Consider the following 27,656-nt stretch of genomic DNA (forward strand, 5'->3'; position numbering starts at 1 on the left):
AGGGAAAAGAATGTCCTGATTAAAAAAGACATCACATGTAGCTATACATTTTTAATTCTCGGAAAATGATCTGAAGCAAATATGACAAAATAGTAACATTTGTTAATGATGGATGACATGTACATGGATGTAATACTATTCACTAGTACTTTTTATAATTTAAATTTATTCAAGGCATAAATATTGAACTAAAAATGTATCTGGTGGCTACTACTACGCGGCCCTCAGAACTACTAACATTAGAAAGATGACAACAGCACAGGCTGGCGAGGATGCAGAGCTCCAGGAACGCTGCTGCGACATTAGAAGGACCGAACCTGGTGCAGCCACTGTGGACAATGGTCTGGCAGCTTCTGACAGAACTAAACAAATATGTACCCCATGAGCCAGCACTCTACTCACAAGTACTAATCCAGGAGAAACAAATATGCGTCCACAAAAAGACTGGAATAAGAGTATTGGTAGAAGCTTTATTCACAATAGCCCATAACTAGAAACGGCCTAGATGTCCAGCCATGAGAGTAGATAAACGGACTGCATATCCATACAATGAAATATTCGTGAGCAAGAAGAAAGAACCCACTGACACCTGCAGCACTGTGGCGGCTCAGGTGTTCTCACAACATTACGCTGAGTGAGAGAAATGTACATGAAAGAGTGCATCCTCTAGAAGTGTACTGCTATGAAGACCGACGGTAGGAAAACAGCTCTATGGAGGCGAATCAGAACAGCGGTTGTCAGAGAAGTGAGAGTGTGAGGACGGACAGGAGGGTGACGGGAGGGCACCAGGGAGACGGTGACGGTCCCCATCCTGACAGGGTTTGGGTGACACGGGTGGATGTGCTTGTCAAAATGCAGTGGAAAGTTTCTTTAGGAGACGTGTATTTTACTGTAAGTGAATTTTGCCTCAAAAGGAAAAATAATCTGTAAGCAAATGTTAAACTGCTTAACGATATGCATGCTGGAGTACAAGGGGGATATCTGCAACTTACTTTGAGACACATTAAAAACGAATGGATTAATGGACAGATGGATCATTATGTGATCAAACAAGTATAGTGAAAGGTTAACGGCAGAATCCAGGTGGCGGGTATATAGGTGGTGTTGTAAAATTCTTCCAAATTTTCTGATGTTTGAAAATTTTCATAATGAGATGTTGAAAACAGCTAGTTAAAGCAGCTAGTTATGTAATACACACACACACATATCATACACGGCACGGATCATTACATATTGGTCTACTTTATGCTTTATTAAGCATAGTGATTTTAAAGAGTAGCTTGTGAGCATATACTAAATTTCTGGGACCATCATGTAAGAGATCATGCCCGAATTCTAAATGTACTTCCTGATTTACAAATAGGAGACCATACTGCATGTACAACTGGCTTCTAGAAACAGCCCAATGCCTCTTCTATGACCCAGTCGCACCCAGCTCACTCTACTCCCTAAAGGAGACATGGCAGCATCCTAGTCACTCATAAGGAGAGGGAGTGGCCATCTCAGAGGGGAGGGACGCCACCATGCACGCGGAACAGTCTTTCTTCCTTCCCTGAAGCGATGACGTAAAGCAGGCCGTCCCCATCCCCATGCCACTGCGCCCCCACCAGCTGGCGTGGCCAGCCCAAGGTGGGCACAAGTCCGTCTCCCAGATGCCCGGCTTCTTGCTCAGGGGCTGCCGGGTACACATCAGACCAGCTGGCCTCCAAGTGGAGGTTTAAATTGGGAGCAGAACGTGAGGCATCAGCCTTTGGCGCAGTGAAAGGGATCCAGGCTTCACCCTAACCACCGCCCCCCTCACTGCAGGGGGGTGCAGTCAGAACTCCTGACAGAGGAAAGCATTTCTCCCGTCCTGTGGGACGAGCTCTGCCCTCACGCCCGTGTCTGTGTGTGCTGGGTGCCCACCACTCAGCGGCCTGAGGAGGAGGAAGGCCGCAGTACAGGGAGTAGCGTCCCAATCACGACACCCAGTGACAGCATCCTAGTAGCAGGGACTTGAAATATGCACCACTTGCTGTCCTTTCTCCCACGTAACCGTATATTGAGCACATCTTCCCAAGCGGAAACATGCAGATGTACCTACTCATGCTTTGCAAGCGTGCTGACTTGGAGCAGGAATGCACGAGCATTTGGCCCAGAGACTTAAAGCAGATGCAGGGAGACCCAGGACCTCAGGCTCTATTATCTTCCTCCACCAGAATACCTGGATCTTGCTATTTGTCACTACATGACATTCCGTATTTTCTATATATGTGCATTGCTACAACTGGCCAAAGAGTGACCCAGCCCATCAGTGCTTGGTCTACAGGAAGCCAAAAAATCTAGCTTGTCAGATTTTCCTTTTCCTAATGAATTGAATGACTGCATGTATTTGCGTTTTATTTATACACACACACACACACACACACACACACACACACACACACACATTCAGATTTCTGTTAACAATACAGAGTAATGATGCAAGGAGGATTTTGGAAAAGTACCAAATGGCTATCTTCTTTGGAAAAGTACCAAATGGCTTCCTTACCTCGTTGGAAGGAATCGTGGCGAAGGGCATGATGACAGCAGCCAGTGGGATCTGCGCCTGCTTGGCCATGTCTGACGTGCACGGGAAACAGTACGTCGTACAGCGAATGTACCGAGGGCTCGCGTTGCCTGGAACATTCAGAGGCATACTTAGAACCTGCTCTGAGGAGCCCTGCCCCAGGATACCCAGTATCCGTAAGGGTACCGCTGGGTAATGCAATGCATGCATCGCCTTATTTGTAAAACTTCCTTCATGATTTCTAAAAACTACAGGTAGTCATGTACAATTCTACCATCTGTAATCTGAGCACACTGTAATTTCTTTCAAAATAAAACACTGAATTCTACTGCAAAAATATTAAAGAGATACTTTAATTATTATTATTATTTTCCATAAGCAGGTTATTAATATAGCCAACTCAAACTTGAGAGGTGTTTAGAGTAACGGAAGAAATAAAGCCCAGGCACAAAAACACAGCATACAATTTCTTCTCCCTCCCCTTCTCTCAGCACATCTGCTATAGGAAAGGTGAGCAGCTGTACACCATTTGCAAGTGATACTTTGTCAAATATGATTCCATTTGACTGTGCTTTTTCTCAACTTGAAAATTAAATTTAGAAATGAAAATTTTACATGTAAGAGAAACATTTTTTAAAACAGGCTAATCTATTTTTAATATACATTAGGTTTCCTCACCAAGTATGTTTATTTGCTAGCAAATACATGAGAATTAAAACAATACCCATGGCATGAAGAATGCTTTTGAATCACTAGAATAACTTATCTAAAACAAATTTTGAAATTAAATGATAATTAATGACTATAATACTATATTATGATCACAAAAGCGTAATCATCAAACAGATATTTATTGGGTGTCTACTAAGTTTTAGACACGTCCTGGCACCTCCTTGCACAGCTTATATTCTGCAGAGGTCACAGATAATAAACATTAAACCTAATAAATAAGTGAGGAAATAGATGGTATTGGAAGATGACAAATGCAGTTGTTAGTAGTTTCAGAGGAGGCCTTAATGAAAAGGTATCATTTGAGCCAAGGCTCCAGGAGGCAAGGGGTTGCCCAGGCAGGCACCTCACGGAGGACAGCGGGCAGCACCAAGGGGCAGAGGCCACAGCACAGCTCCCTGGGCCTGTGGGGGGAGGCTGATGCGCGGGCAGGTATGCGAGGCCCAAAGCCCCTCTGCCTCACCTGTGGCCTCCCGTTAGGGCAGCACTGAGGGTAGAGGAACACATGGGGTCCCCAACTAGCACCTGGCTGGCCCCACAGCTCTGCGATGACACCGACGTTATTCTTCTAGGATTGAGTACGTGACCCACTCAAATAGTATATTCAAAATCTGAGATGCTAGATCTTAGCGGGAAGTAGTTTAACTTGCCATAAACAACAGAAAGATCAACTCCACACAAGGCTTAACAGGTATATGACATTGACAGCAGACGTGGACAGAGTCAGGAATAGAGCTCAGCCTCTCCTCATCCTAGCGGGAAAGTGGGAAAACAGACCCAAAATGTTAAAGGACCTGCTGAAGAGGTTGCTGGGGCCAGAAGCAGGCCTGCTGACTTCATCAGGAATCAGTTTCCCCTGCTGTGCTCATCCCAGCCTGCCAGGTCTCCACCTAGTAAGTTAAACCAAAGTAGGGCCTGGACCAATTTCAACCATAAACTCAAATAAAGAATTTTAAAACCTGGTATGTTGCACTGAATCTCACCAGAAACTCTCTAGACTTCTATAAGCAGAGAACAGAATTCGGTTGATAGTTCCTTCTCGTACTTGAATGACTGATGACAAACTGGTCCCTTTATCAACTATAAAGAGGTCCCCATTAGTGACAGCATTCCTGAAGGGTATCAGTGCATAAAAATAATGATGTGAAATTTTAAAACCTCAATCAGAAAATATTACTGAAAACAAATACCTTGGTCTTGCACCACGCAGTCTGTAGTAACCAGGGGAGGGACCTGGCCTCTGGTGCTGGTGACATAAACTTGTCCCCCTCTGGTGGCTCTGTCATTCTCAATCACTTGGATCTGATCAGTAAAATAGTGAGAGCAAGTCGAAGTAAGTTAAGACTTTTCTCCACATCTCCTCCCTCCCTTTCATTATTCACACACACAGAAATAGGCCTTTTCTGAACTGGTCAGGTCATTGCAGATCAAATTCTCACCGACAACCTTCTGTATCTTCAGGTCCACCTCTGTTTACCTTCACAAGTGTACAGCTTTCAAATTCTACTGTTAATACTCTGAGCTCTGCCCTTGACCCTGCAGAGGTCAATTTGCTTATTGGGACCGCAGATAATAAGCATTTAAAAAATAAAATAAAATAAAATAAAAGATTCTGGTAGAAAAGAAATTCAAAATAACCTTTTAAGGACAATATTTTCTGCAGTTAAAGAAAACTCTAAAAAGCTAAAAATGATTAAACTCAGAAGAACTGATTTACAATGTGTAACGCAAAGAAGGCTTAACTTCTCGCTTCAAATCCTGTTGGTCTTTGGCTTGCCCCTGCACCGTTGCGTCCTGAGACATGAGAGACAAACAACAGCTTTAGTCTCATCTGTGTTTTACGGTAGTTATGTTTGGAGCATATTCTAGAATTTAATTAGAATTGAATTTAATTAGAATTACTTTAATCAATTAATATTTTGCAGGATACAGAAATCAAAAGGAACACAAGTCCCTAAGTTGGGTTGTTTAGTTTGGAAACATATTTCTCTAACACATTTATTGATAAAAAATAAAGAGACAAAAAATTGTGTTTCTGTTGTAATTGTATGGGGATGGAAATAATGAGCAAAATCTAGTGGTATGGAGTTAGCAAGAAAACGAGAGTGAATCTCAGTAATTTTCTTCCTCTCTCCCTGCCCTCCTTTCTTCATGGGATAAAAGACTAGGGGGCAGGGGTGGGAAGAGAAGAAGGGAGTAAAAAAAGGGAAAAAAGGAGAAATGAACAAGTGCCAAACTGGAATATGTAGCTTTGGAGGATATGTAGTTTTTATATTCCATAGTAATAAACTGTCTTCCACCAAACTCTGAAAAGTAGAGTTTTCCCTCCCATCTCATTCCATCCGGGCCATGGCTGGCACTGATATCACTGGTTTTATGGCATATCAGAGACCGATTTAGCTTGCCTTTAAATCTATGTTTCTATCTTTCTGATTTCATAGGATTTGAATTCTAATTAAATTCAAGATCTAGGATATGCTCCAAACATAACTCCTGTTCTCCCTTGGTCATAAAAATAACACATCCCCAATGGGGTGCCCCTTCACCCTGAATTCCAGAGTGATAAGGGCATGAGTCAAACTGCAGCTACTGTAGTCTACAGGTAACTGAGATGAGAAATAAATCTTTGCAGTTGTAAGCAAAGTTGCGGATTGTATGTGACACAGAATAACCTAATGGAAGCTGACTGATACCGATCCTAGAGAGTAACCCCCAAAGAATATCACTGTGGTGGAGAAGAATTATGTTGTAGCTCTAATTTTATATGAACAAGTCTCGTTTTTTTTTTTTTTTAGTATGCAAAATGGAATCTACTTTGTACTTTCATTCTGCATGGAGATCTTACCCGTATTGAAAGGGGTCCTTTAGTTATTTAAAATACATGTTTAAATACCATGGACTCACTGCCAATATGCGCCAGTATAAACACCAATAGACACTGCCAGGTTTGCAGAATGTCAAAGACAAGCTGCACAGGCTGTTTCTCTCATGGAGACCCTCATCTGCTGTAACCCGACCCCCTACCCCCCACACACATACAAGGGAGGAGGCCTTCTCTCTATGTGATGGGTATTGTACTGCCACCACAAAGGACAGGATAGATGCTAGCAAACCGAGCATGGCTGAGAACAGTGAGCACAGAATGGTCCTTTGTCAGGGAGACTGCAGAGAGAGAAGGGCACTTACTGGGCTGGGGATCGAGTCGGGGTCCAGCTTCTTCTGGGGCGGAGGTGGGCCCGCCATCTGTGCAGGGCCTCCGGGAAAGCCTCCTGGGTACGAGAGCTGCGCGCCTGGCATCTGGGCACCATAGTTGGCTGCTTGGAAAACATGTTACAAAGAAATGACTATAACCCGAATCCCAGGCATGGTGCTCTGCGACAATATCATGCTGTTCAGCCAAGCATGTTGCGTTTTTCATCCCTTTAAATGAGGTGGGAGTTAAGTGTGACTATGTGGTTGCCACCCTTTCTTAAAAGTAAGTGACAGATGCTTACGAACATAGGAACAGAGCTGATTCCTAAGTCAGGGCCCTAGGAAACCTCAGGCCGTCCCTGAGCCCTGCCCACCTCACCTGGCTGTGGAGCGTAGCCAGTGCCCAGGCTCTGTCCTGGAAGCGGCGGGGGCTGGAACTGGGCATTCGGAGGAGCAGGCCCAGGGAACCCGTCCTGCCTGTGCGCTGGCGGAGGCAAGGGTGGTGCGCCAGGGCCGTTTAGTGCCGTGGGTGGAGGCGGGAGAACCTGAGATCCAGGCTGCAAAATGGCCGGCTGCGGAGGTCGTGGAGGACCCGGGAACGAGGGCGCCGACAGAGGGCCGGGGGGCCCTTGGCCGGGGGGCGCCATGCCCGAACCTGTGCGAGAAAGAAGAGCAGCCCACCTAAACACCGCATCTCTCAGCTCTCCGACTTCCCCACAGGACAGACAGGAACACCTGTTCTCCTGAGACAAAGCAAGAAGGCACCTACAATTTTTTTTTTTTTTTTTGCCACAAGATGAAACTCTCATTCAGAAAGTGACACAAATGCTATTTGGGGCATTTTCTACACCTGAAGAATTTTAAAAGGGTAAAAGCAACACGTATAATTTTAGTCAGAAAATTAGTAGTACAGACTAACTTAGTTTCATTAACTTCGCATGACACATGCCATCGACTAAGCAATTGTATCTGTACAAAATCTAGAAAGTCACGTAGAAGAAAATGTTATTATGTACATTCAACAAGTTATTTGCATCTTGTGCTTGACTGAATCAAATGGATTTCAGAACTAGATAGAAATAACGAGAAAGAAGGGATGGGCCACTAACATGCTTTCCAATGATATTGGAAAGAGCTGGAAAACCAGATTACTTTTTCCTTTCTCTGACTATGTGAAATTGAGTTGCTTCATTGGAGACTTACCCATTTGGGAATCGATAAAAGATAGGAAATATTCTGAGGGTTTTTCACTGATACTTTGAAAAAGCGAACTCTGAGTAGTGGAAACATTCCTCATGGAAACAGATGGCCGACTACTCTGTTATAACAGTGGCGAGTCCTCTGGCCCCGAGAACAGCCAGCCTTTCTATTGATGGAGTTCTCAGTACTGTAACTATTTTCTCTCTTATTATTCCCTTTGCTGCCTCACTGCCCCTGAGCGTCCATTCTGCCCATGATCTGAATGCAGAATCAAAAGGCACTGTGAAATAATATCATACTTTTTATTGTAGGGCCCCCTAATAAACAACACAAAGTTAAAACCACTCTTATATTTCTTAAAGTAATTTCACTGTTCTAATGTTTATTTGTGACACCTACATTCTTTGTTTTTTTATTTTCTTATATTGAATGTAAGCTATTCTGAGGGTCCTTCAATTATCTTGAAATAAATGGCAGCATGATCAGGGGAAAAAAATAACTACCGCCATATACAATACAGATAATTTATATAAAAAGTCCCCAAAGTGGTTTCACTACGGTGTGCCAGAGTTACGGCTGTTTAAAGAAGGAAAACCTTTCTCATTAAAGCACTCAGGACGCAAGGCTGTGCGTGAACAAACGGTTACCGCCGGTGCTGATCTGCATGGCGTTGAGCTGACCGCCCAGCTGGGCGATGGATGAAGTGGATGCAGGGCTGGGGTAAGCTGACTGTGCAGCGGACGCATATGGTGAATAGGAGGGTGCCACGTTGTTGACAGGTGGAGGACCTGGAAATCTAAGAGAGAAAAAGGGATGTTAGACGATACTGTCGAGTTTCATATGCAAAAGGTGTACAGCAAACGTCAATAACTTGTAAAACTAAATAAGCCGATCCAGTGTACAAGAAGGACATGACTGGTAAGTCTTTAAGTAATCTCAATATGAAGTCAAAGTGAATCATGCAGCAGCATCCCGTATCTACACTCAGAGGCCGAACACGTCAAGATACATGGGGGGAAAATCAATCCTAATGTAAACACAGCAGCAGCTTTGGAAGTCAATTTGGGAAGCTGACCCACTACAGCCTTAACTGTACTCAGGTTACTGGTCAATAGTACAGAAATGAAGGAAACTAACATGCTCTGTGGTTGCATCTTTACGATCACTCTCCTTAAATCATACCCAGCTTTCCAGAGAAAATGTCACCTGCACTGTAATTTCAGTGAGCAGAACGTTATCTACAAAACAGTACCTGAAAGCAAATGACTCAGGGAAAAGTTTTGAAATCACCCATTTTTTTAACCTAAAAATTTCATCATGCTTTACCGTTCATTTAGTTAGAACTTAGTGTATGTTTACTTTTCCTTGTTTTGCATGAAACAGTGACCGCCATCCGAACTACATTCCTGTTATGGTCCATCTGCCTTCCCGTGGAGTCACATTATGGCTCTTACCAATTTTAAATAAGAATTAAAATTTCCCAGTGGCATACTGTGATTTCAGTTTCTCTTTAAACCAGAAATGATTTCCCGAGTGGCCTGTGCTCTTGCCTTCCATCCTTCACTGCCACTTGAGAGGTTAGTTAATAATATTTTAATAACATTTTTTAAATATAAAATTGTATGAACCATTTATTACATAGACGGTACAAACAGGATGAAATATGTTTCAAATATAAGTTACGACACAAGCAGCCACAAGTATTTTTTTAACTTAACGAAAGGTTAAAGATTTAAAATATAAAATAAGAGAATGTACAACCACCAGTCATTACTTTTAGACCCATAAATGCCAACTCTTTTCATTCATTGCTTAATATAAATCCTAGGAATTAGGCTTCAGAAAGACACACAAAAAAGTTTTCTGAACAACATGAATGTTCTAAGTCTTCAACAGATTTGGATTTTAAAAGCAATATTACCAAAAATGAAAATAAAATTAATATTAAAAGGCTAACAAAAGGTTTCATATAAAGAAGAAATTAACAGAACATTTGAAACATACGAAATGGCTTAATACTTTCCAGTTTCATTACTTTACTAAATTAGTTTATCCAAGGTCACACAGCATGTGGGTGTCAGCATTAGGTGAGAGTCCAGGTCCTTTGACACCTAACCTGGAGACCCGATGCAGGACCTCAGGCAAAGCACCTGGTCTCCTGAGCTCCCAGCCTTCCAACTGTAAGAATGAGCAGAAGGAACAGAATGGCCCCTTCCTCTGCTATAAATACAATGTGATTAAAAGTACGAGTCACACAGTCTCAATATTTCTCATGTTGATTACTTCATTTAACAGGTTTCTGGGGTAAGAAACATTCTCTTATGTGTTTTAATTCGCCATTTCATTGAATGTCAGGCAAAGGCAGAATCATCATCAAAAAGAACAGCCAATACAGTATTATCTCAAGAGGATTCTGAAAACATGACAATTCAGCCTCGGTTGGTTCCTAGACCTCTGGAGAGCTGACTCAGTTGTCTGGGGCCTGCTCAACCACAAACACTTCTCACGTTCAAGTTTGCCACAAATTGCTCAAGAAGTGAGCTGTGTGCTCACGCTTGTAAGAGTGTAGATATGCTGCCAAGTTTTTCACGGTTTGATTGAAACAAAGAGCTGTGCCAAATCCAGTCATTCATCACTTTCCACACAAAACAAAAACCAAAAAACCCCGCCACTGTTTCTCTTATTTTCCTTGTTCCCTCCTTTGCCACTGCGACCAGTTCCTCATCAGGAGATTTACCCCCGCAGCTGTAATCTGGGAAGATGAGTCTCCTCCCCCCTCTACCTCCAATGGCTATTTCTTGGTCAAAATAAGTCACTTACAATTGACTTTTCTCCTTATAATTAGCAAATGGATATTTAGGTGAGAGATTTTATTTAGATTAATCCTGCTCAGCAGTAAACCCTCTGTAAAGAACTTTAGTGCCACTTACAAGTTTAAGACATTTATTCTGCTCAGCCAAGATCTAAAAGACAAATGTCTAGGTGTCATGCAGGGTCTCAGCTCCTGCTCCCCGCACATGAACGCAGGATATGGTGAAGACAAAAAGGAACGAAACAGAGCCATAGATAGGGGAGTCAGACCACTATATTCTCACTGGCGGCTGGGAGACACACAAAAGCAAACATCTGCCAGTACCCCAACGAGGGGTCTTCCTGCACCCCAGTCTCGCTGGCGGGTTGGGCGAGACACAGGAAGTAGGATCCACACAATCTGCAATCTGCCATCCCTGCTTGCTAACCACACTTGCTAGCCGCAATCTGCTGTCCGCTTCTCTGCCAACCAACAACCCCACTTGCTAGCGTAGCCACGGCAGTTGTATCGGAGGCCAATGGCTCACTGGTTACAGCTGACGGCCAACGAGTCACAGCTGATGGCCATCTATTACCCGAGCCAGCACCTTTCCAGGTGAGGCCGAGAGCCTGGAAGCTGTTCTCCTGGCTCTGTCCCCACACTAGGTATGATTTTACATTTTATGAACTATTACTTTTGAAATAGCAGTATTTTAAAAATAAAAATCATACATGTTAAATTTCAATCAACATAATGACTGAATTATGTTTGGTTTTTATTTGACTGCTTAGTGAAAATTAAGATACGTTTTTGATGGGCCCTCTAATGGTAGAAGCAACTCCCACAAAGCGCTGTAATCATCAAAGGTCGTGTGCACCTGTGCACTCTGACCCGTCGTCAGACAGCGTGATCCACCTGTCACTCACTGCGCCCTTCGGCCTTGGCGTTGAACCACGAACGCAGAAGTATGTCCCATGACGGCAAGGCCGCCTGGCAACCGCCGAGGCTCAGGGTGACTGCTAGACTTCCCCCAGCCGTCTTCATTTTTAACCCCATTTCCAACCTATAAATCACGGTTGAAGTTGAAGCAAGTGAATCGTGGAGGAGAGGGGGCAGAATGTGTGGGTTCTTCGCTGGGCATGACGGGAAGAGCAGACCCATAAATGGCGCTGCCATGACTAGACGGGCGGAGCCAGCAGATGTGGCAAGCTACAGAGTTGTTCTGCATCCCGTCGCCAGGGAATACACAAATTGCCAACTGCTAAGGTGGATCGAGTCTTGCCTGGGCACTAGTTGGCATCCTCTTGGCTGGATGTCGTGCCGAGCTCACTAGCACACACTAGGGTCTGTCTGATGGCAAAGCCCCCAGTCGGCTGAGTCCTAAGGAACCTAATTCAAGTGAAACAAATGGACACAACCCAAAGACCAGTCCAACCCAGGCTCATATGTAGTAATGAGCCAAACCTTTTCTTACTTCAAAGCAGCTGTTTGATTTTTGCATTTCTTCTGCAAAACAGAAATCTGAGATACTTGGTAGTTCACAACAAGGAATTTCTCCAGAACTTCTTCCCTCCGCTCTGGACTAGGAATTCTATTTCCTCACCTTACGAGTGAGGAAAACGAGACCTAGAGGCCTAGTAACGTCGCCAGCATCCAGTAGGGGCTTCTTGGGTCCCAGTTCTGTTCTCCCGCCCTCGCCCCACCAGCACCACCAGGCGGGGCAGCCAGTAGGGACCTGGGTTAGGCCCTTTGACTTCTCGCTGCTGCTTCTTCAAACCACAGTCACATGTAAACCAAGTTACTTAGACCTGTCCTCTGCTTCCTGCATTTACCTCCACATGCATTTCACAGCTACCATGTCAACAGCAAATGTTACAAAGACACAGAAGAGCCGGGAATTGTCAAGCCCACAGACGCCCCATAAGGGGATCAATGTGATGATCTTTCAAACTCCAGAGGGAGTTTCCCACTAGCAGGAACTACAGGCTCCTTGAAAGGTGACTAAATGGCTTCACCATCAACAGGGTCCAGATTCATACTGAGGGGTCCTCCCTCCCAAACCTCAACCTTGCAGCCTGACCATCTGGGAAAGGAACCTGGAAAGCAACAGCCTCTAGGTGATCCTTGGAGAAATTCCAGCGTGAATACTGTCTACTCACAGCAACACCTCCCAGGACAAATAATAACGGGGTTTCCAGCAGGGATGGTATGGCTCAGGCTCCCTGCTCGGGAGACGGTCCCGCGTGGGTTGTAGGGCTCTGAGTATCCCATACATCTCCTACTTTGGCTTCTCCAGGCCTGCCTCCAACTCTTCCTTCATTTATTATAAACACAAACAGAAGATTTCCTTCCTGTGTTGTTCTTACTATCACCCGGCCTTTCAAGAGTCCCTCCCTGGTACCTGTGCCTTCCACACCAAATCCAGTCTCTCCCATGGGCCACAATCTGATTTAATTTTCAAAATATTTATCAAGCACCTACTGGCACTGAGCTCAGTTCTGTGAAGGAATCAAGAGAACAGGGGATTTAAAATTGTTTTGGGGAATACAGGCTATATAGACATCTGAAGATATTAGAGATTAATTCAAAACTCTAAAATAAGATAAATATAACCAAAACCTAAAATGCATGGTATCGACACCGTAATTTTTATATATTTGTTAATATGTACTGGTATTGTTTATTTCCCTCCTAACTTTTCTAAATGCTTTGTATCCCAGGGCAGTGTTCTAGCACTTCCTTTCAAGGACGTGGGCAGCTCAAGAAGTCAAACTTTCAATCAACAAACGTGCAAGTTCAGAAGGGACTTGTGGGACAATTTTAGCAGAATATACAAATGGAAGCTGGAATCACCCTCGCTCACCTTTGGGGAGGATGACCCTGGGCGTGAGCTCCGTTCTGGCCAAACTGGTGGGGTCCAGGAGGTGGAGGGCCCTGCGGCAACATCCCCCCGGGTGCAGCAGCCCCCAAAGGCCCTGCCGGCTTCATCACACCTGTAACGGAAGGCAGGGATTTAGAAGAGGATGGAGTGCAAAGAGACAGGATGCAAAGACTCAGGTTAAAAATGCAAACTCCGAGGGGAGGAGGAGAAGAAATGGGTTAGAACAGTTTTTCCTTTAAACCATCACAGGCCCAGCCATGCCAGGTTCTGGCATAGTCATTTGACCATCGTAACAATAGACAGCATTTTCATACTAAACAGAAACTGAAACAGAAGAAATCACCTTTCCTTTTGGTAGAGACACCTTAACAGAACACATGATCACACAAAGATGCTAGAACACACAATGGAAGATGCCAGGTGGACGAGAGAAAATAAATCGGGAAAAACAAAACAGCATAAGGCTTAAAGCATCCTGAGTCTATGGGGAAAAAAAAGAAAAAGACAAGACCTCTGGAAATGCCTTTGAGTTACAGCATGAGGAAAGCAAACGGAGGGGAGCACCTGTTTCTCCAACAAATCCTGCCCTTGGAGCTACTCATTTCTCCAGGAAGCCACACACTTGGATGACAAACAGTTGCGGGGCTGCAAGGTCCTCAGGCTGCTCACACAACACAGGGGATCACATGTGAGGGCCCGAGGCTCCAGGTGGTGACTGGGTTTTCATGTACAAGCAGCTCTTCTCAAACAGAAATCTTCAGCGGCTTCTCTTGAGCCCTGTTCTCAGATATTTTTCTCTATTCTTCTAGAGAAAGTGTGACATCGGAGAAAACACCAGGGGGCCTGGGTTTGAGTAGTACAAGGCCCCACCAGGCCTTTTACGAGCAGATGTACAGCGCTGGGCAAGAAGTTTTATCTTTGAGGACGCAGTTTCCCCTCACTGCAAAGGAAAGGCTTACACTAGAGTACCTGGGACACCCTCCTAGACTTTTACAAGGAAAAAAAGAAGAAGTACATTTGCTCTGTTGCTCTCTGCACTGCCGTCCCTTTTTCCCTGCAGCCAGCTGCACTTACTGTCGCTCCCACCCTCCTCTCTGGCCCTGTCAGCAGTGACCTCCTCTCTGCCTTCTCAGGATGCCTACAGCAGACCTCGTAATGGCATTTCAGACGCAGCATCTCCTTTCTTCTATCTTCCTGGAGAACATTCATCCCCCAGATAGCAAGGGAATTGACTGGGTGACCTTGCAGTCGCCCAGAGAGAGTCTCTTATATCGTAATACTGTCCAGAGATGCTTTCAGATGCTTGGATAATCTAGAATGAAATACAGCTAGTGAAGGGACAGTATTCATGAATAATACCAAATTTTTTTACAGAAAGGTTACTTTCTTAAAACAGGATTCCTCAAACTTAAGACAAATTTTATATTAACTTTACAGTCCCAGTTTTACTTAACAATTTTTCATATACTTAGAATGAAAGCAAAAAATATTATTCTTAAAACATTTTTATATAAAGTTCTACATTTTTATATAAAGTTCTAAATCCCAAACTCAGAAAAATAGAAAAAAATCATGAGGCTTGCAGTCACACAGACGGGTCTGAATCCCTTCCCACCATTTAGCAGCTGTGACCCGGACAACATAGTTTAATCTTCAAAACCTGGACGTTTACCACTGTCATGGCGGTAATGTCCGTCTCTGAGGACTGTTCTGAGAAGTAAATGAGGCAACAGGTACGAGAGCATCCAGAACAACACCTGGTACAGAAAGGAGATCATTCAGCAAATCCTACTTTCCTCTCCCCTGGCCACATCCCCTTCCCTCCTTTTTTCAGATTTATAATCTAGCAAAACATTTACACCATAATTACATGCACACTTGTATTTTCATGTGTGAAACGTTACTGTGACGAAAGTAGAAAATCCACAACACTAGCACTAAAATAGTAACTAATTACATGCACGACAAGAAACCAGGGAACTTCTCGTTTCTTAAGCAAGAAGGCAGACAGCAGTCCCACTAACAACTGTCACACAGTGTGTCTAGAGGATCAGAAACCCGTCCTCGGAGTTACTCTTGTCTGGGTGTCCCCATGTGTGCACCATGCTCGTATTAATAAACTTCTGTTTCTAGAAACAAAACCAAAACAAAGAAACAAGCAAACAAAGCCAGTTCTCTTCTACTCCAGCAGAACTGTTAGACACCGATTTTCCTAAACTGCTCTTTCCCTTTTATTTTTGGAAATCAACTCTATAGCAAGGATTCCACACACACTCCGTATGCCTTTGAGGCACCGCGAACTGGCGCAGACAAGCGACCACGCTGCGCGTGTGCGTGGTGCAGAGAGAGGGACGACCCAACTCTTCCAGGGGACCCGAGAGAAGTCCAGAGGAAGGACGAGCAGTTTCCTCAGCGGAGGCCAGGACAGCGACTCCGGCAGAAGGCAGGCTCTGAGCGGAGCTGAGAGGGCCTGGCCGCGGGCTGGGGCAGCGGGTGATGGGAAGGGCGGGGGCAGAGGTTGCCCAGCTTGGCTGGGGCCGGACTGCAAAGTCCTGAGAGCCATTTGGACTTTACCCCGGGGCAAAGGGATAAAGTGCTATCTGAAAAGACAGTCTTCCCCAGGCCACGTTACTAGCATTTAAAAGTGCTCAGAGATAACAATGAAATCGGGTTCTTTAGAGAGCAGTATGAGGAGTGTACTCAGATAGGAAAGCCACACCATGAGGAAGAACCAGTGACGCTCATGCCTAAAGAAAACATCTGAAATCTCAAGTGGTCTTTCACAGAGGCAGGTATTGGCAACTAGCGTTCTCATCCTACTTCCTCGCCGGCTGGCCCTCCTGGACGGGCCTGAGCAGGACACATGGAGCACCCATTTCCTACTCTGCATTACGAACTGGCTGTCCACGTGCTCCAAATTCGCACAGCTTCACAGTTCAGGGGCCCCTGGCCCGGGGCAGAGATGTTGTTCTGGGGTAGACAGGCAGTGGCCACTGATGGTCCAGTCCAGTGGGGCGGGGGGTGGCGGGGTGCATTTCTATGGCCGAGAGGCCCAAGCCTGGTTCTCTGGCTCTCTCCAATATTCACTTCCTGGTGCCCTTTAACAAATCCCTTCCCGCTAGTGGTTTCTGTTATCAGCAAAGAAGTCCTAAGCAAAACATCACAGAAAAGCATACCTTGGATCTGGCCCCAAACCTCACAAACTAAAACCAAAATGAAAAAACACTTGTGGAAAAGTGTTTATCTAAAGTCCCTATTGAATGGACAGAATCAGGTTGGTCACGACGGCTGCTCCTAAGACACTGGGTGGTGGCGCGTCACCCACGCTCACCACTGACAGGTCCTCACCACCACCACCCCCAGCCCCAGCCCCCAGGACATCCACAGGCCTTGCCTGTCCAGATCAGGGCTGCTTCTGCCCCTGAAGGGACATTCAGCTATGTCTAGGGCTTCCGGTTGCCACAGCTGGGGACTGGGGATATGGAGGGCAGGCGCTGGAATCTGATGGGTAGAGACCAAGATGCTTGTGTGGGGGCTGAAAAGAATTACTATCTTTCCTCTCAGCTTCTAAGTGCCTCCAGCCAGACTAATAATGAAATTAACAGAGACAGATTAACAGGAGAAAATCAAATGTTCAATACATGAACAGGAGAATTCACATAAGCAGGAAAATTCCAAAGGCAGTGAGGCAACGCTGGCTTTATAAGACATTTTTGGACAAAGGAGAAAAGGGGGAAGGGGCATTAGATTTGGGAAGTGAGCATGGGCAACCTACAGGTACTTAAGGAAGAGGCACAGGGACTTAAGGAACATCCTGGCAGGACACGCTCTGCTGGGCAACCCAGAAGCAGAGGGACACATCCAGCTCACAGGTGCCTGCCCAGCCCTCTGAAACCTCTTATCTACCATACTTTAGTCAAATTCGGCTCCGGCAGCACCCTAAGGTTTCCTTCCTAGAGCAGGTTTCTGTCTCAGTCTCTTGGGCAGGAACGTGGGGAGGAAGGGCCAAAGGTTCTTTCTGAGTCTTGTTTCTTAATAACCAGCTGAAAATCAATATCCCCAAAGGCAGCTTCATGGCACAATGTTGGTTCTCTTCACCGCTAAACGTCCTACACAGCACAGCACAGCCTCCCACAGCAAAGAATCAGGTGGCCCCGAATGTCACAAATGCCGAGGACGAGAAACGCTGCTCCTGAAAACAGTCTCCCCGCTGTGATCCCTTCTGCACACTTTCTAATGTGCAGTGAGACTCTTTCTAAAACATACATGGGATCTGACCCTTCACAGCTTAAAATGCTTCAGTGGCACCGCTGCCCTTAACGTAAACTGTACATAAAGTCTGAAGATGGCCCCACTTCCACTCCAGGCCACCTCTCACTGCTCCAAACTGCACTTCGGCCATGCTGACCCTCACGCAGGTCCTCAGAGGTGCCCCCTCCCACCCACAAGCTGCCTCCCTACCTGACCAACTGTCATCTATCGTTCATTCCCTCCAGAAGGTTCCCTCCAGGCCTAGGTCCTGCTTCTACACCACTCTCCACTTCCTGGTGACGGTGGTCCCCTACACTGTCATTGTCAACCTACCTAATGCGTGTCCCACTAGGTAAGGAAGTGCTACGAGGACTGAGATGGGGTATATGTTACTCATTGCTGTGTCGCCACCAGTATTTTCCTCACTTACTAAGTTAGATTTGCTACAAAAATCCCTCCAGCACAGGAGAAAGGCAGGGCTGGAGAGAGGATGGTGGATAAGAGACCATTTCAGTAAGCCAGGTGAGAGATGGACGACTGGAACAGGAAGAGTGAAAGGAGGACAGAGAGAAGGAAGCAGGCAGAAAGACGTTTACAATTACCCAAAACAGTTTGGGACACTAATCGGATTGCAGAAGGTAAAGGGGAGAGATTTTTTTTTTTAAAATAGTGAAAGTTTCTAATTTGGATAACAGAACGAGTGATGCCGCCAGTGAGTGAGATATAGAATACCAGACAAAAAAAGGGGGGAGGTTCATAAAAAGAAATCCTGAATTGTTTTGGACATGATAAGTTTGATGTGCCTAAAACAGGTGGGCAACTGAAAGCACGGTGTAGCGTGTAGGTCAGACACGTGAGCTGGAGAAACAGATCTGAGACTAGCTCTTCATACGGAATGACGCAGTTCAGGGGGAAACCCATGGAGCGAGAGGAAAAGAGGGTGAAGAAAGAACACAGAAGGAAAAACAGCAATGCTTAAGCGTCATGTAGAAGAAGGGGGGCTCCTTAGAGAGAGATGTCCAGAAAGCCACCAAGAAAAACAACAAAGGATGGTGTCACTGAAACCACAGGAGCAGAGGGTTTTGAACAAACAAAAGGGGTAAACAGTGTCAGATTCGAAAGTGGATAGGGCAGTGTCTACTGCATTCAGTAATGGGAGGCCACCAATGACCTGGTAGGAGAAGGGGACAGCGGATGGGGCCCAAGCTATGGAGACAACAATGAGCCATGGGGAACCAAGAGGCAAGGTGTGTGTGTGTGGGGGGGGGTCCCGAAGTGAAGCGAGTACTTGTTTAAGAAAATGACCGAGAGAGGAAAAAAGTGTGAGTAATGCTGAGTGTGCACTTAGGGGTGTGTGGGGTTTGCTGCTGTGTTCTTGAGGGCCCTGGGTTTGAATTCCAGCTACACCACCAGCTCTGTGACCTTGGACCAGTCACGCTACTCCAGACATTGTTTTCTAAGCTGTACAATAGGGCTAATAATCTACTGCATAGCACTGTATGGATGTTAAATTAAATAAGATAAATACACATAAAGCTTTTAGGACCAGTTTTTGATACATGGTAAACACTCAAAAAAAAAGAAAGCAATTTGTAATCATTATACATAAATGCTGAGGAGCAATGAACCACCTGACAAAGAAATTGGAGAAAGGTGGGTTAATGTTCCTAAAGGATCCAGAGACAAGACTTTAAATGTTATGGGGAGGGTTGGTCCTGAACAAGAGAAGCATACCTCATCCGGAGGTTTTTGAAAATTAGGGGTGGACTAAATCATAAGGAAACAGTGTGTGGTTGCCACCATGGAGCCTCCGGGCAGGGATCCCTCCCCCTCAGTGACCACACTTCACCCACGCCATCCTACCCAGCACAACCTGGACCCTACATATTGGAGTCAGGCCGAGTGACCCCAAGGGACACTCACTGATTTATATACAGTCCATTTCCACCAAGGGCTTGAGTTGAATTCCTCAACATTCTTTCAGAAGCCCCAAAAAATGTCTTACTTACACAAATATTTTCGGGGAATTGGGGAACATCAAACCTGAAACAAGCTGTTATTAGCTTCACCCCTGACCCTGAAACTTGGTCCCTCAGGGCAGCCCCTTGTTAAGGGAGGTGGCTTCGTGGTGTTCCCCGCCACCAGAGCAATTGGCGGCTTCCTGCATTACCCCTTTCTTCCCCACCTCTGCCCCTAAACCAACATCCCCAGCCGGGCATCATATTTTAAAACAACCAAGATTGCTCAATAATAATTTCAAGGCAAGGCTTTATTTTCCTAGTTATAATTACCAGTGAGTAATCTTTAGTCTGAAAATCTAACGATAGTTTTCCAATATCAAAATTAATTTTATGATATTATTGCCAAACTCACTGTAGCATATATATGTGTGTATATATATACACACACACACACACACGCACACGCACAGGGGGTGCGAAAACATGTTACACATTTTAAGAAAGGAAAAACACTGTATTGAAATTGTAATACTCAATATGTACCGATAACTAAAGATGAATACAAGTCATTTTTGACTTCTATAATTACAAGAGGTGCTCAAAGTGGTTACCATCAGCATAATTTTAATACAGTTTTTTCCTTTCTTAAAATGTGTATACATTTTTTTGACACCCTCTGTATATAAATGGAATGTGTTCTTAACTGGGTGTTTACATCACACCACTGATTAAAAGCAAGAGCAAGTCTACAATAAATAATAAGAGCAAGTAAAAAATAAACATTCAGGAAGCATCTTTGTTTTAATCTATATTTAAGAACTAAACTCACTGTACTCTATGCAATAACCAAATGGATGACGCAGGTCTCTTTCCCGGGAGTCTTTCCAAGGGACCCTATAATCTCAAGCCATTGCCATCGTATAATGACCGTCCCACACTCCCGAAGCTGCTCTTTCAGAACATCCTCTACCTCTGAGCCTGAGAAGTCAATAGTCATACACAAGTCAGAGCGATGCACTTACCTGGTGCGGGGCCTGCGTGAGACGGATCCCCGTAGTGCCCGTAATGTGGTGGAGGAAGGCCCATCCCAGACTGGGACTGAGAATAGGGGGGTGTCGCCACATAACCTTGTTGACTCATTATGAAACTGTCATTCCAAGTGAGAGTTTTACAAAAGAACCCTGCAACAGAAAAAAAAAATGTCAACAAGAGGGGTTGAGTCACTTAATGCTCTTAAAAATATAAGCAGTGTTAATAAACGTTTCTGACGGTTTGAGGAAAGGGACAACCATCAGGTGCAGGGGACATCTTCCCATCATACACCACATCATACCATTATCCCCTAAAAAGGGCTCTAGCCACAGTTCTACAGAACTCAGAAACTCACTTTAGTCCTGGGCAAATTCTCAGGCATGAAATCGGAACAACGCCGACTGCTTTTTCACTGGAAGGCTGAAATGCTTCCCAGATAGTCTCTCCTGAGTGTGGCTGCTATTCTGTGCCTTTAGTTTCCATGGCCCCATTTCAGCACAGAGCACACCACTGGCAATAATCGCATGTCACTCAACTGACTGAGCAGCAGACCTGTCAGTAGCCTGCAATTGGATGTTTCATTAAAAAGACCTGTGTCTTTTTAGGGTCTTTTTAGTGATCTCTTCATTAGTAATTTTAATCAGGCAGTTAGCACAGGGAGAAATCAATAGTCCAACAAAGACAGCAGAAGATAAAGAAGTTGATAATGGATTTACGTTATGAGTCATAGTGGGCCAAACAGGCCACAGCCTACCTGAGAGTTGCCAGTGATTTCACAGGCAAAGATGACTGATTTTCTGATTTAAATTTCACACCTCTAAGAACATATGAACACGTATTTAAGGAACTAAGAAAAAAAGTGCAACTTCATATGTGTTTAGACAGGCACACACACACATACACCCAAATACAATAGATCCATTTTGATTCTACTCAGAAACTAAACATCAATTTGTTAAAACTTTCCATTTTTCCAGGTTTCACAAAATAAGACACTTCATACAACTGTCTATTCTAAAAAAAAAAAAAATTATAACAAGACAGAAAAAGTTCTGAATCCTGGCAAGAAAAGAGAGTTTTCACTCGAAATTGGCCAGTACTTAGCTGTGTGATATGGAATAAGCTGAAGAATCTCCCTTGCCCTGAGTTCCCTCTTACAAAATGAAGCTTCTAAAAGCCATTCTAGACATATTAGAAAACACTGATTCTATTAATACAATTTCTCTCCAGTTTCTTTAACCAGCATAGGAATATTCTCCCTTTTGTTACTTTATAATTCTACCTTTTAAGAAAAAAAATAGTTATACCTGCTAAGACTAATAGATCTATATTCAGAAAATGGCATTCTTTATTCGGTTTCGTTTTCATATTAAACTATATGTTTCCAAAATTAAAGCAACCAAGTAAAAATATCCTAACACCACTTTCTTGTCTGTGGCAGGGGAGAAACACTAGAGGAGAGAAAACGCCAAGGCCTGGGGCCAGTTTGTCGCTGACAGCAGTTTTCCCTCCTCCCACTGAGCAGAGGGCGACGTGGCAGCCTGAGCTTTGGTCAGGCTCCTCCAGCCACGCACTTTTAGGAAGTCAGCAAGAACACACCTACGTAGCGGCCTGTTGCTGAGTGAAAGAAAAGCAAGGCCGGGATGTCACTGGAGGCGCAGGAAGCTGTCGGGTCCCTCTTAACTGGTCCTGGGAGGACTCTGCTTCCTCATGCAACCAGTTGCCACGTCCAAACTTCCTCACACAGCCCCAAGTGACAGAAACCTGAGTCAGCTCCCGGCGGCGACATGGCAGGGTGCCACCTGGCACGAGCAGGCCGAGCATCAAAAGCCGGGGCGCTTCTGTCCCAGGACAACCCCCGTCCACTCTCACTCGAGCTCCAGCCCAGGTACACGCCTCACCCTGGACCACGTTCGGGTTTGGACAAATCAATGTCACTATCAGGATGCAGACACAGTTGCCATTTTTACTGTGAATATTTCCAACATTCCCTTCTTCCAAGAAAGGGGGCTGGGGGGGTTCTAGTTGTTCCGGAGACGAACACACCTCTGGCAGTGGCTCTGGGATCGCGGGGCCGCTGAGGACCCTGCCCTGCAACTCAGCATCCCGGACTGCGAGCTGGGGGCGGGGGAAATGCCCACGCCCACCCCAGCCCCGTCACTAAACTGCACGGAAGGGCCAGAGGAGCAGAGCGGGTCGCGCCGCCCCTCCACAGGTGAGCTCCCGGCCTCCGCCGCCCCTCCAGGCCGCCCCGCGCCAATTCCAGCTGTGCCGGGGAGGGCGTCCCGCCTGGACCAGGCGTTACCTGGTCGCTCCCGCCGCCGCCCGGCTTCCCAGAGCCCGGCTCTGCTCCTGGTGCCAGCGCCCCCGGTGCCTCAAGTCCCACTGCGGCCGCAGCTCGCACCGCGTCTTCCCGCGCCGATGTCCCCACAGGCTCGCCGAGCACCGACTTCAGCCGGTCTGGGAACTGCCACGTCAAACACTCCCGGCTGCGCGTCCCCGGGCCGGGCTACTACCGGGGCCGCGCTCCGCCTGCGCACGCGCACAAACGCCAACAGGGCGGGGCCGGGGCGGGGCGGGGCGGGGCCGAGCCGGGGTGGGGCGGGGCCGGGCCGGGCCGGGGCGGGGCCGGGCCGGGCCGGGGCGGGGCCGGCCACCAAGCCTGTCCGACTCATTGGCCGCTCGTCCTCCCCTTTTCTCTTTTCGCCTTTCCTGTCTGGTTTGTTTCCCTCCAACAGGTCAAATATTTCAAAGCTGTTGCTAAATCAGAGCAATATTTTCTCCGTGGAGCCCGTAGGAAGGAGGGAGTGCGTACTGAGGGTTCATTCATTCTTTCATTCACAAGCTTCAGGGTCATTTATTTCACTGGTTACATGCTACTGGGGTTACTATGACACTGCAGTTGCTACACTGCCGCCACAGGAAGGCACACAACTCGGGACCTGGAAGAGATCAGTTTAAGGGGAATCTGGCACGCGTACACGGACAATTTCAGGACGTGGTCTGAGGGGCACGACAGAGGAGGCAGCCTGGCGCGTGAAAACAGGGAGTAAAAGCTGTCCCAACTGGAAAGTATGGGAAGAGCTGTCTTCACTGAAGCTGGGATTGCTGGACTTCTATGTATTCCATCAACGGATGTCTACATATTCCTACTCTGTGAAGTAGAACGGCTGATCCCACCCCAGAACAGGGATTGCTGCAGCGTTTAGCTTACTGTGCTGTGAGAGCTGAGAAAGAAAGGCCACCTGTGTGACACCTGGAACTTGACCTCTCTCCTGCCTTTCAGGACCATTTGCTGGTCTCTCTCTCTCTCTCTCTCTCTCTCTCTCTCTCTCTCTCTCTCTCTCACACACACACACACACACACACACACTCACACACACCACTGCTAAATAGAAAGGCCTCAGCCAACGCTAGCTTTGGTATAGCTATCACTGGGCTCAAACTTATAAAAGTTAATCCAGACAAGTGTTTTGTTTTCAAAATATACTTTCTTCTGCTCTACGAGAAAATAAAAGCTACTTGACAAATCCCTTTACTGATGAAATGCCCGGGTAAAAGCTCACACGGAGGCGTTGCTCCTGCTGAAACGCTACATGAATTTTGCAGACATTTGAAGTCACCCCTGTGTGGTGATGACTAACAGTCACTTCCGCACTCTCCTTTTATAAGATTTTAGGTGTAATGTCCTGCCTGCATCCAACTTCAACACTGGTCAGGTTCAAAAATCCACAAAGAAACCCTTTTCTTTTCTTTGAAATTTGTTTCTTATATCCTCAATATAATCAAAATGTTTGATGGAGTTTAGAATGTCTGGCCAGTGTTGAAGCAGTACGGCTTGTAAGAGCAGTGAAAAAAACGTTGCCATATCACAGCTATGTCACAATGCAGGAGAGTAGACTCACTTGGAACTAACTAGAAATGCCATGCAATGACCTGATTGGCTTGTTGCCCCTAGAAAACCACTAAATTTAAATTCGTAAATTCGTTCTCTCCCCTTGCTCAGAGGCACCGGGACAAACAACTTGTGGTTTGCATTCTTAAATGTTTAAATCTGGAAGAGGTTTTAGAGATCTGTATATTCAACTCAATATTCAGTGAGGACTGAATTCAACCCAATCATTTTATAGATTAATAAACTGAGGTCCAGAAAAGGAAAATGACTTACTAGTCTTAGCATTAGTTGGAAGACATGCCTTCTTATTCTAATTCCAAAGCTCTTTTCACCTCATTTTTGTTTCCTTTTGATACTGCTCAGATTTGCTATTCTCTTTTAGTTGGCTCTGCCATTTTCTCCTGTGACTGCCTTATAGTCAAGATTTCAAATAACTGAAATATTAATTGACCACAAAGTCCTAGCAGCAACTGGACTTACTGATCACAAATCTCTTTTCCTTAAGAAATGGGCTTCTGGTTTCAGCACTTCTTCCCTCTTGTATTCACTCCTTAAGTGACTACTTTCTAACTTTATTCCTGTGGTTGGGTCACTGGCCTTCACCAGACCCAAGAGTCGGCCTCAATCCCCTGCCTTCCATGATCTGAGCTGCCCTGTTGCCACCTGATGTCAGCCTCTGCCCATCTGTGTGTAATTAACTTGGCCACCCTGGTAACCATACCCTAATTGAGAGGTGAGCTCACAGGGAATGCCCATGTATTGGGGTTCTGTGTTCTTTAGGGTCTCTCTGTTCTCACTTTAAAAGGGAAAGTAAGTAGAGAGTCAACTCTGCTAAAGACTAGCTAGAAAGAGAAGGAATTTCCTGACAATACTCAGGAAGTAGCTTTCAGAAACTCAGAGCTCTGATGCTCTAAGCGTTTATGCAGCTTAAGTAGTTTGAAGGTTTCTGATTACAAAGTTACAAACAGTTTGAAGACACTTTATATTTTAAATAACCGAAGTAGCCAAGCCCTGGACTATGTTAAATATCTGGAAGTACAGTCAATAAGGCCTCGTTAAATGGGGCGGGGAGGTGGGGGTTACGGGGGTGGGGGGGGAGGGAGTACATGGTAGGCTAGGTGCGGTAGCCACCAGTAGCAGTAACATAGAGGTCAAGTGTTCCTCAGGCCCAACACTAAGCTGTTTCTGTACTTACATATCGTTCCTTTTTGAAATAAAGCTTTACTGAGACATAATTACCAATTTACCCACTTAAAGTGTACAACTCACTTTTTAGTATGTTCACAGAGCTGCACAGCCATCAATCACCACAACCAATTTTAGAACAATTTTCAAAATCCCTACCCTCTCCCCCCACCCTCCCATCCCATAGCCCTAGGCAACCACTGATATACTTTCTGTCGGCATAGATTTGCCTATTCTAGATATTTCCTATAAGTGGAATCACACAGCATGTGGTCCTTTGTGCTATCCTTTCACCTAGCATTCTGTTTGCAAGGCTCATTCAGGTTGTAATAGGTATCAGTACTTCTCTCCTTTCTACCGCCAAATAGCATTCCATCGCATGAATATACAATTCATGTACCCATTCCTCAGCTGATGGGCATTTCGTTTGCTTTCCCTGTTTGGCTATCGTGAATAAAGCAGCAATGAACAGTTCTGTCCAAGTTTTTGTTTGGATATGTGTTTTCATTTCTCTTGGGAACTTTAAATAAACAATGCACTTTCAAAAAACAAACAAATAAAAAACAAAGCCCAGACTGTCTGGTTCCAAAATCTATGCTCTTAGAAACTATGCAATATTGCCACTCAGAGATTGTATTTTTAAAGTAAACTATGCAACGTCATCCCCATTCCAAAAGAGACAATAAAAACTAATTAAAATAGAAATCTCTGGTGAAAATGATCAGGAAAAAAAGGCACAATAAAGATATTAAGAATAAGAAAACCTAGGCTAGCCCAGTGGCTCAGGTGGTTGGAGCACTGTGCTCCTAACGCTGAGGTCACAGGTTCGAGTGCCACATGGGCCAGTGAGCTGCGCCCTCTACAGCTAAGATTGTGAACAATGGCTCTCCCTGGAGCTGGGGGAGGAAGGCATGAGCTGCTGTGTTGCCGTGGGCTACCCTGTGCTGCCTTGAGCTGTAGGTGGCCATCCTGCAGCTGCAAGGGATCAATTCCCTCAGCCAGGGGAGCGCAAGGCTCATAATACCAGCATGGGCCAGGGAGCTGTGTCCTACACAACTAGACTGAGAAACAACGACTTGGGATGTGGGGGTAGAATGGGGGGGAGGGAGAAAATCTCACTTCATTACAGATGCTAAGACAACAAAAAGGCAGGAGAAAATTCCGAATAACTTTAAGCCAATAAACTTTAAAACCCTCCCACTGGAATGAGCCCGCCCTGCATGCTCCGCCCCCCTCCCTGCCTGCCTGAAAACCTGACTTCATTACAGATGCTAAGACAACAAAAAGGTAGGAGAAAATTCTGAATAACTTTATGCCAATAAACTTTAAAACCTTCAATAAAATAGCCAAATTCAAAGAGCAAAAAATTCAACTCAGCAAAGCTGATTCAAGAAGAAATACGCAAGTCACCACGTCACCCAGCAGTTTCATTCCCAGTAGAATTACTGTCTATCTCCTTGTGATCACGATCATTCAATGACAAAAGATAAAATGCTATGGAACAAAGTCAAATTAGCACAGGGACGGAGGACTGGGAGGACCCAGTGGCGGTGGGTAGTTACCTGTGTTGTTGGGGGTCAGGCTCTGTGGTCCCCAGATGCTCCACTCAGATCTCCCTTCAAGACAGACTGCTGCAAGGACCATAAATGGCCAACGGTTTCAGCTGCTGTCCTTTGGGTTTGCGACAGCTTTCGTCCCTTCGTCCCGAAGCAGCACTCAGCAGTTCCACGCCAATGAGGGAGCATGGTGGGCGGACTAAAGTCAGACTATTTCTCCCCAACTTGGGACACCTCTGGTGAGACCCCTCAGAGCAGCACTGCCATCTGAGGCTCGTCCCAGACAGCTCTCCCACCTCCTGCACCTGTTTCCAGGTGTTGGCTCTGCGTGGCACCTGAAACCTTTCTTTCCCGCTCCTCTTCCCTCTCTTTTCTATTCTGCACAGGTGGGTCTCCCGATACCTCTCTTGTATGTCAAATTCCATGTTGCCATCT

General features: G+C 45.5%; 1 protein-coding gene across 3 annotated transcripts in view; it reads right to left on the minus strand.

The window, feature by feature from the left end:
* Nucleotides 1–23,106, minus strand: part of SEC24D (SEC24 homolog D, COPII coat complex component) — a 75,669-nt gene extending 52,563 nt beyond the window's left edge. The window contains exons 1-8 of one of the 3 annotated variants that reach the window (XM_033134484.1): nt 22,891–23,106; nt 20,576–20,734; nt 13,324–13,453; nt 8,317–8,465; nt 6,849–7,124; nt 6,464–6,591; nt 4,468–4,579; nt 2,531–2,658 (exon numbers count right to left, since the gene is read on the minus strand). In XM_033134484.1, coding sequence (XP_032990375.1) covers nt 2,531–2,658; nt 4,468–4,579; nt 6,464–6,591; nt 6,849–7,124; nt 8,317–8,465; nt 13,324–13,453; nt 20,576–20,693 — 1,041 coding nt within the window. In that variant the 5' untranslated portion in view covers nt 20,694–20,734; nt 22,891–23,106. Of the gene's footprint in view, nt 1–2,530; nt 2,659–4,467; nt 4,580–6,463; nt 6,595–6,848; nt 7,125–8,316; nt 8,466–13,323; nt 13,454–20,575; nt 20,735–22,890 lie in introns of those variants that run through there. The other 2 variants (XM_033134482.1, XM_033134483.1) reach the window with 2 other exon arrangements.
* Nucleotides 23,107–27,656: the final 4,550 nt, after the last annotated feature.

This window comes from Rhinolophus ferrumequinum, chromosome 18, assembly GCF_004115265.2.
Source record: "Rhinolophus ferrumequinum isolate MPI-CBG mRhiFer1 chromosome 18, mRhiFer1_v1.p, whole genome shotgun sequence".
Lineage (NCBI taxonomy): Eukaryota > Metazoa > Chordata > Mammalia > Chiroptera > Rhinolophidae > Rhinolophus > Rhinolophus ferrumequinum.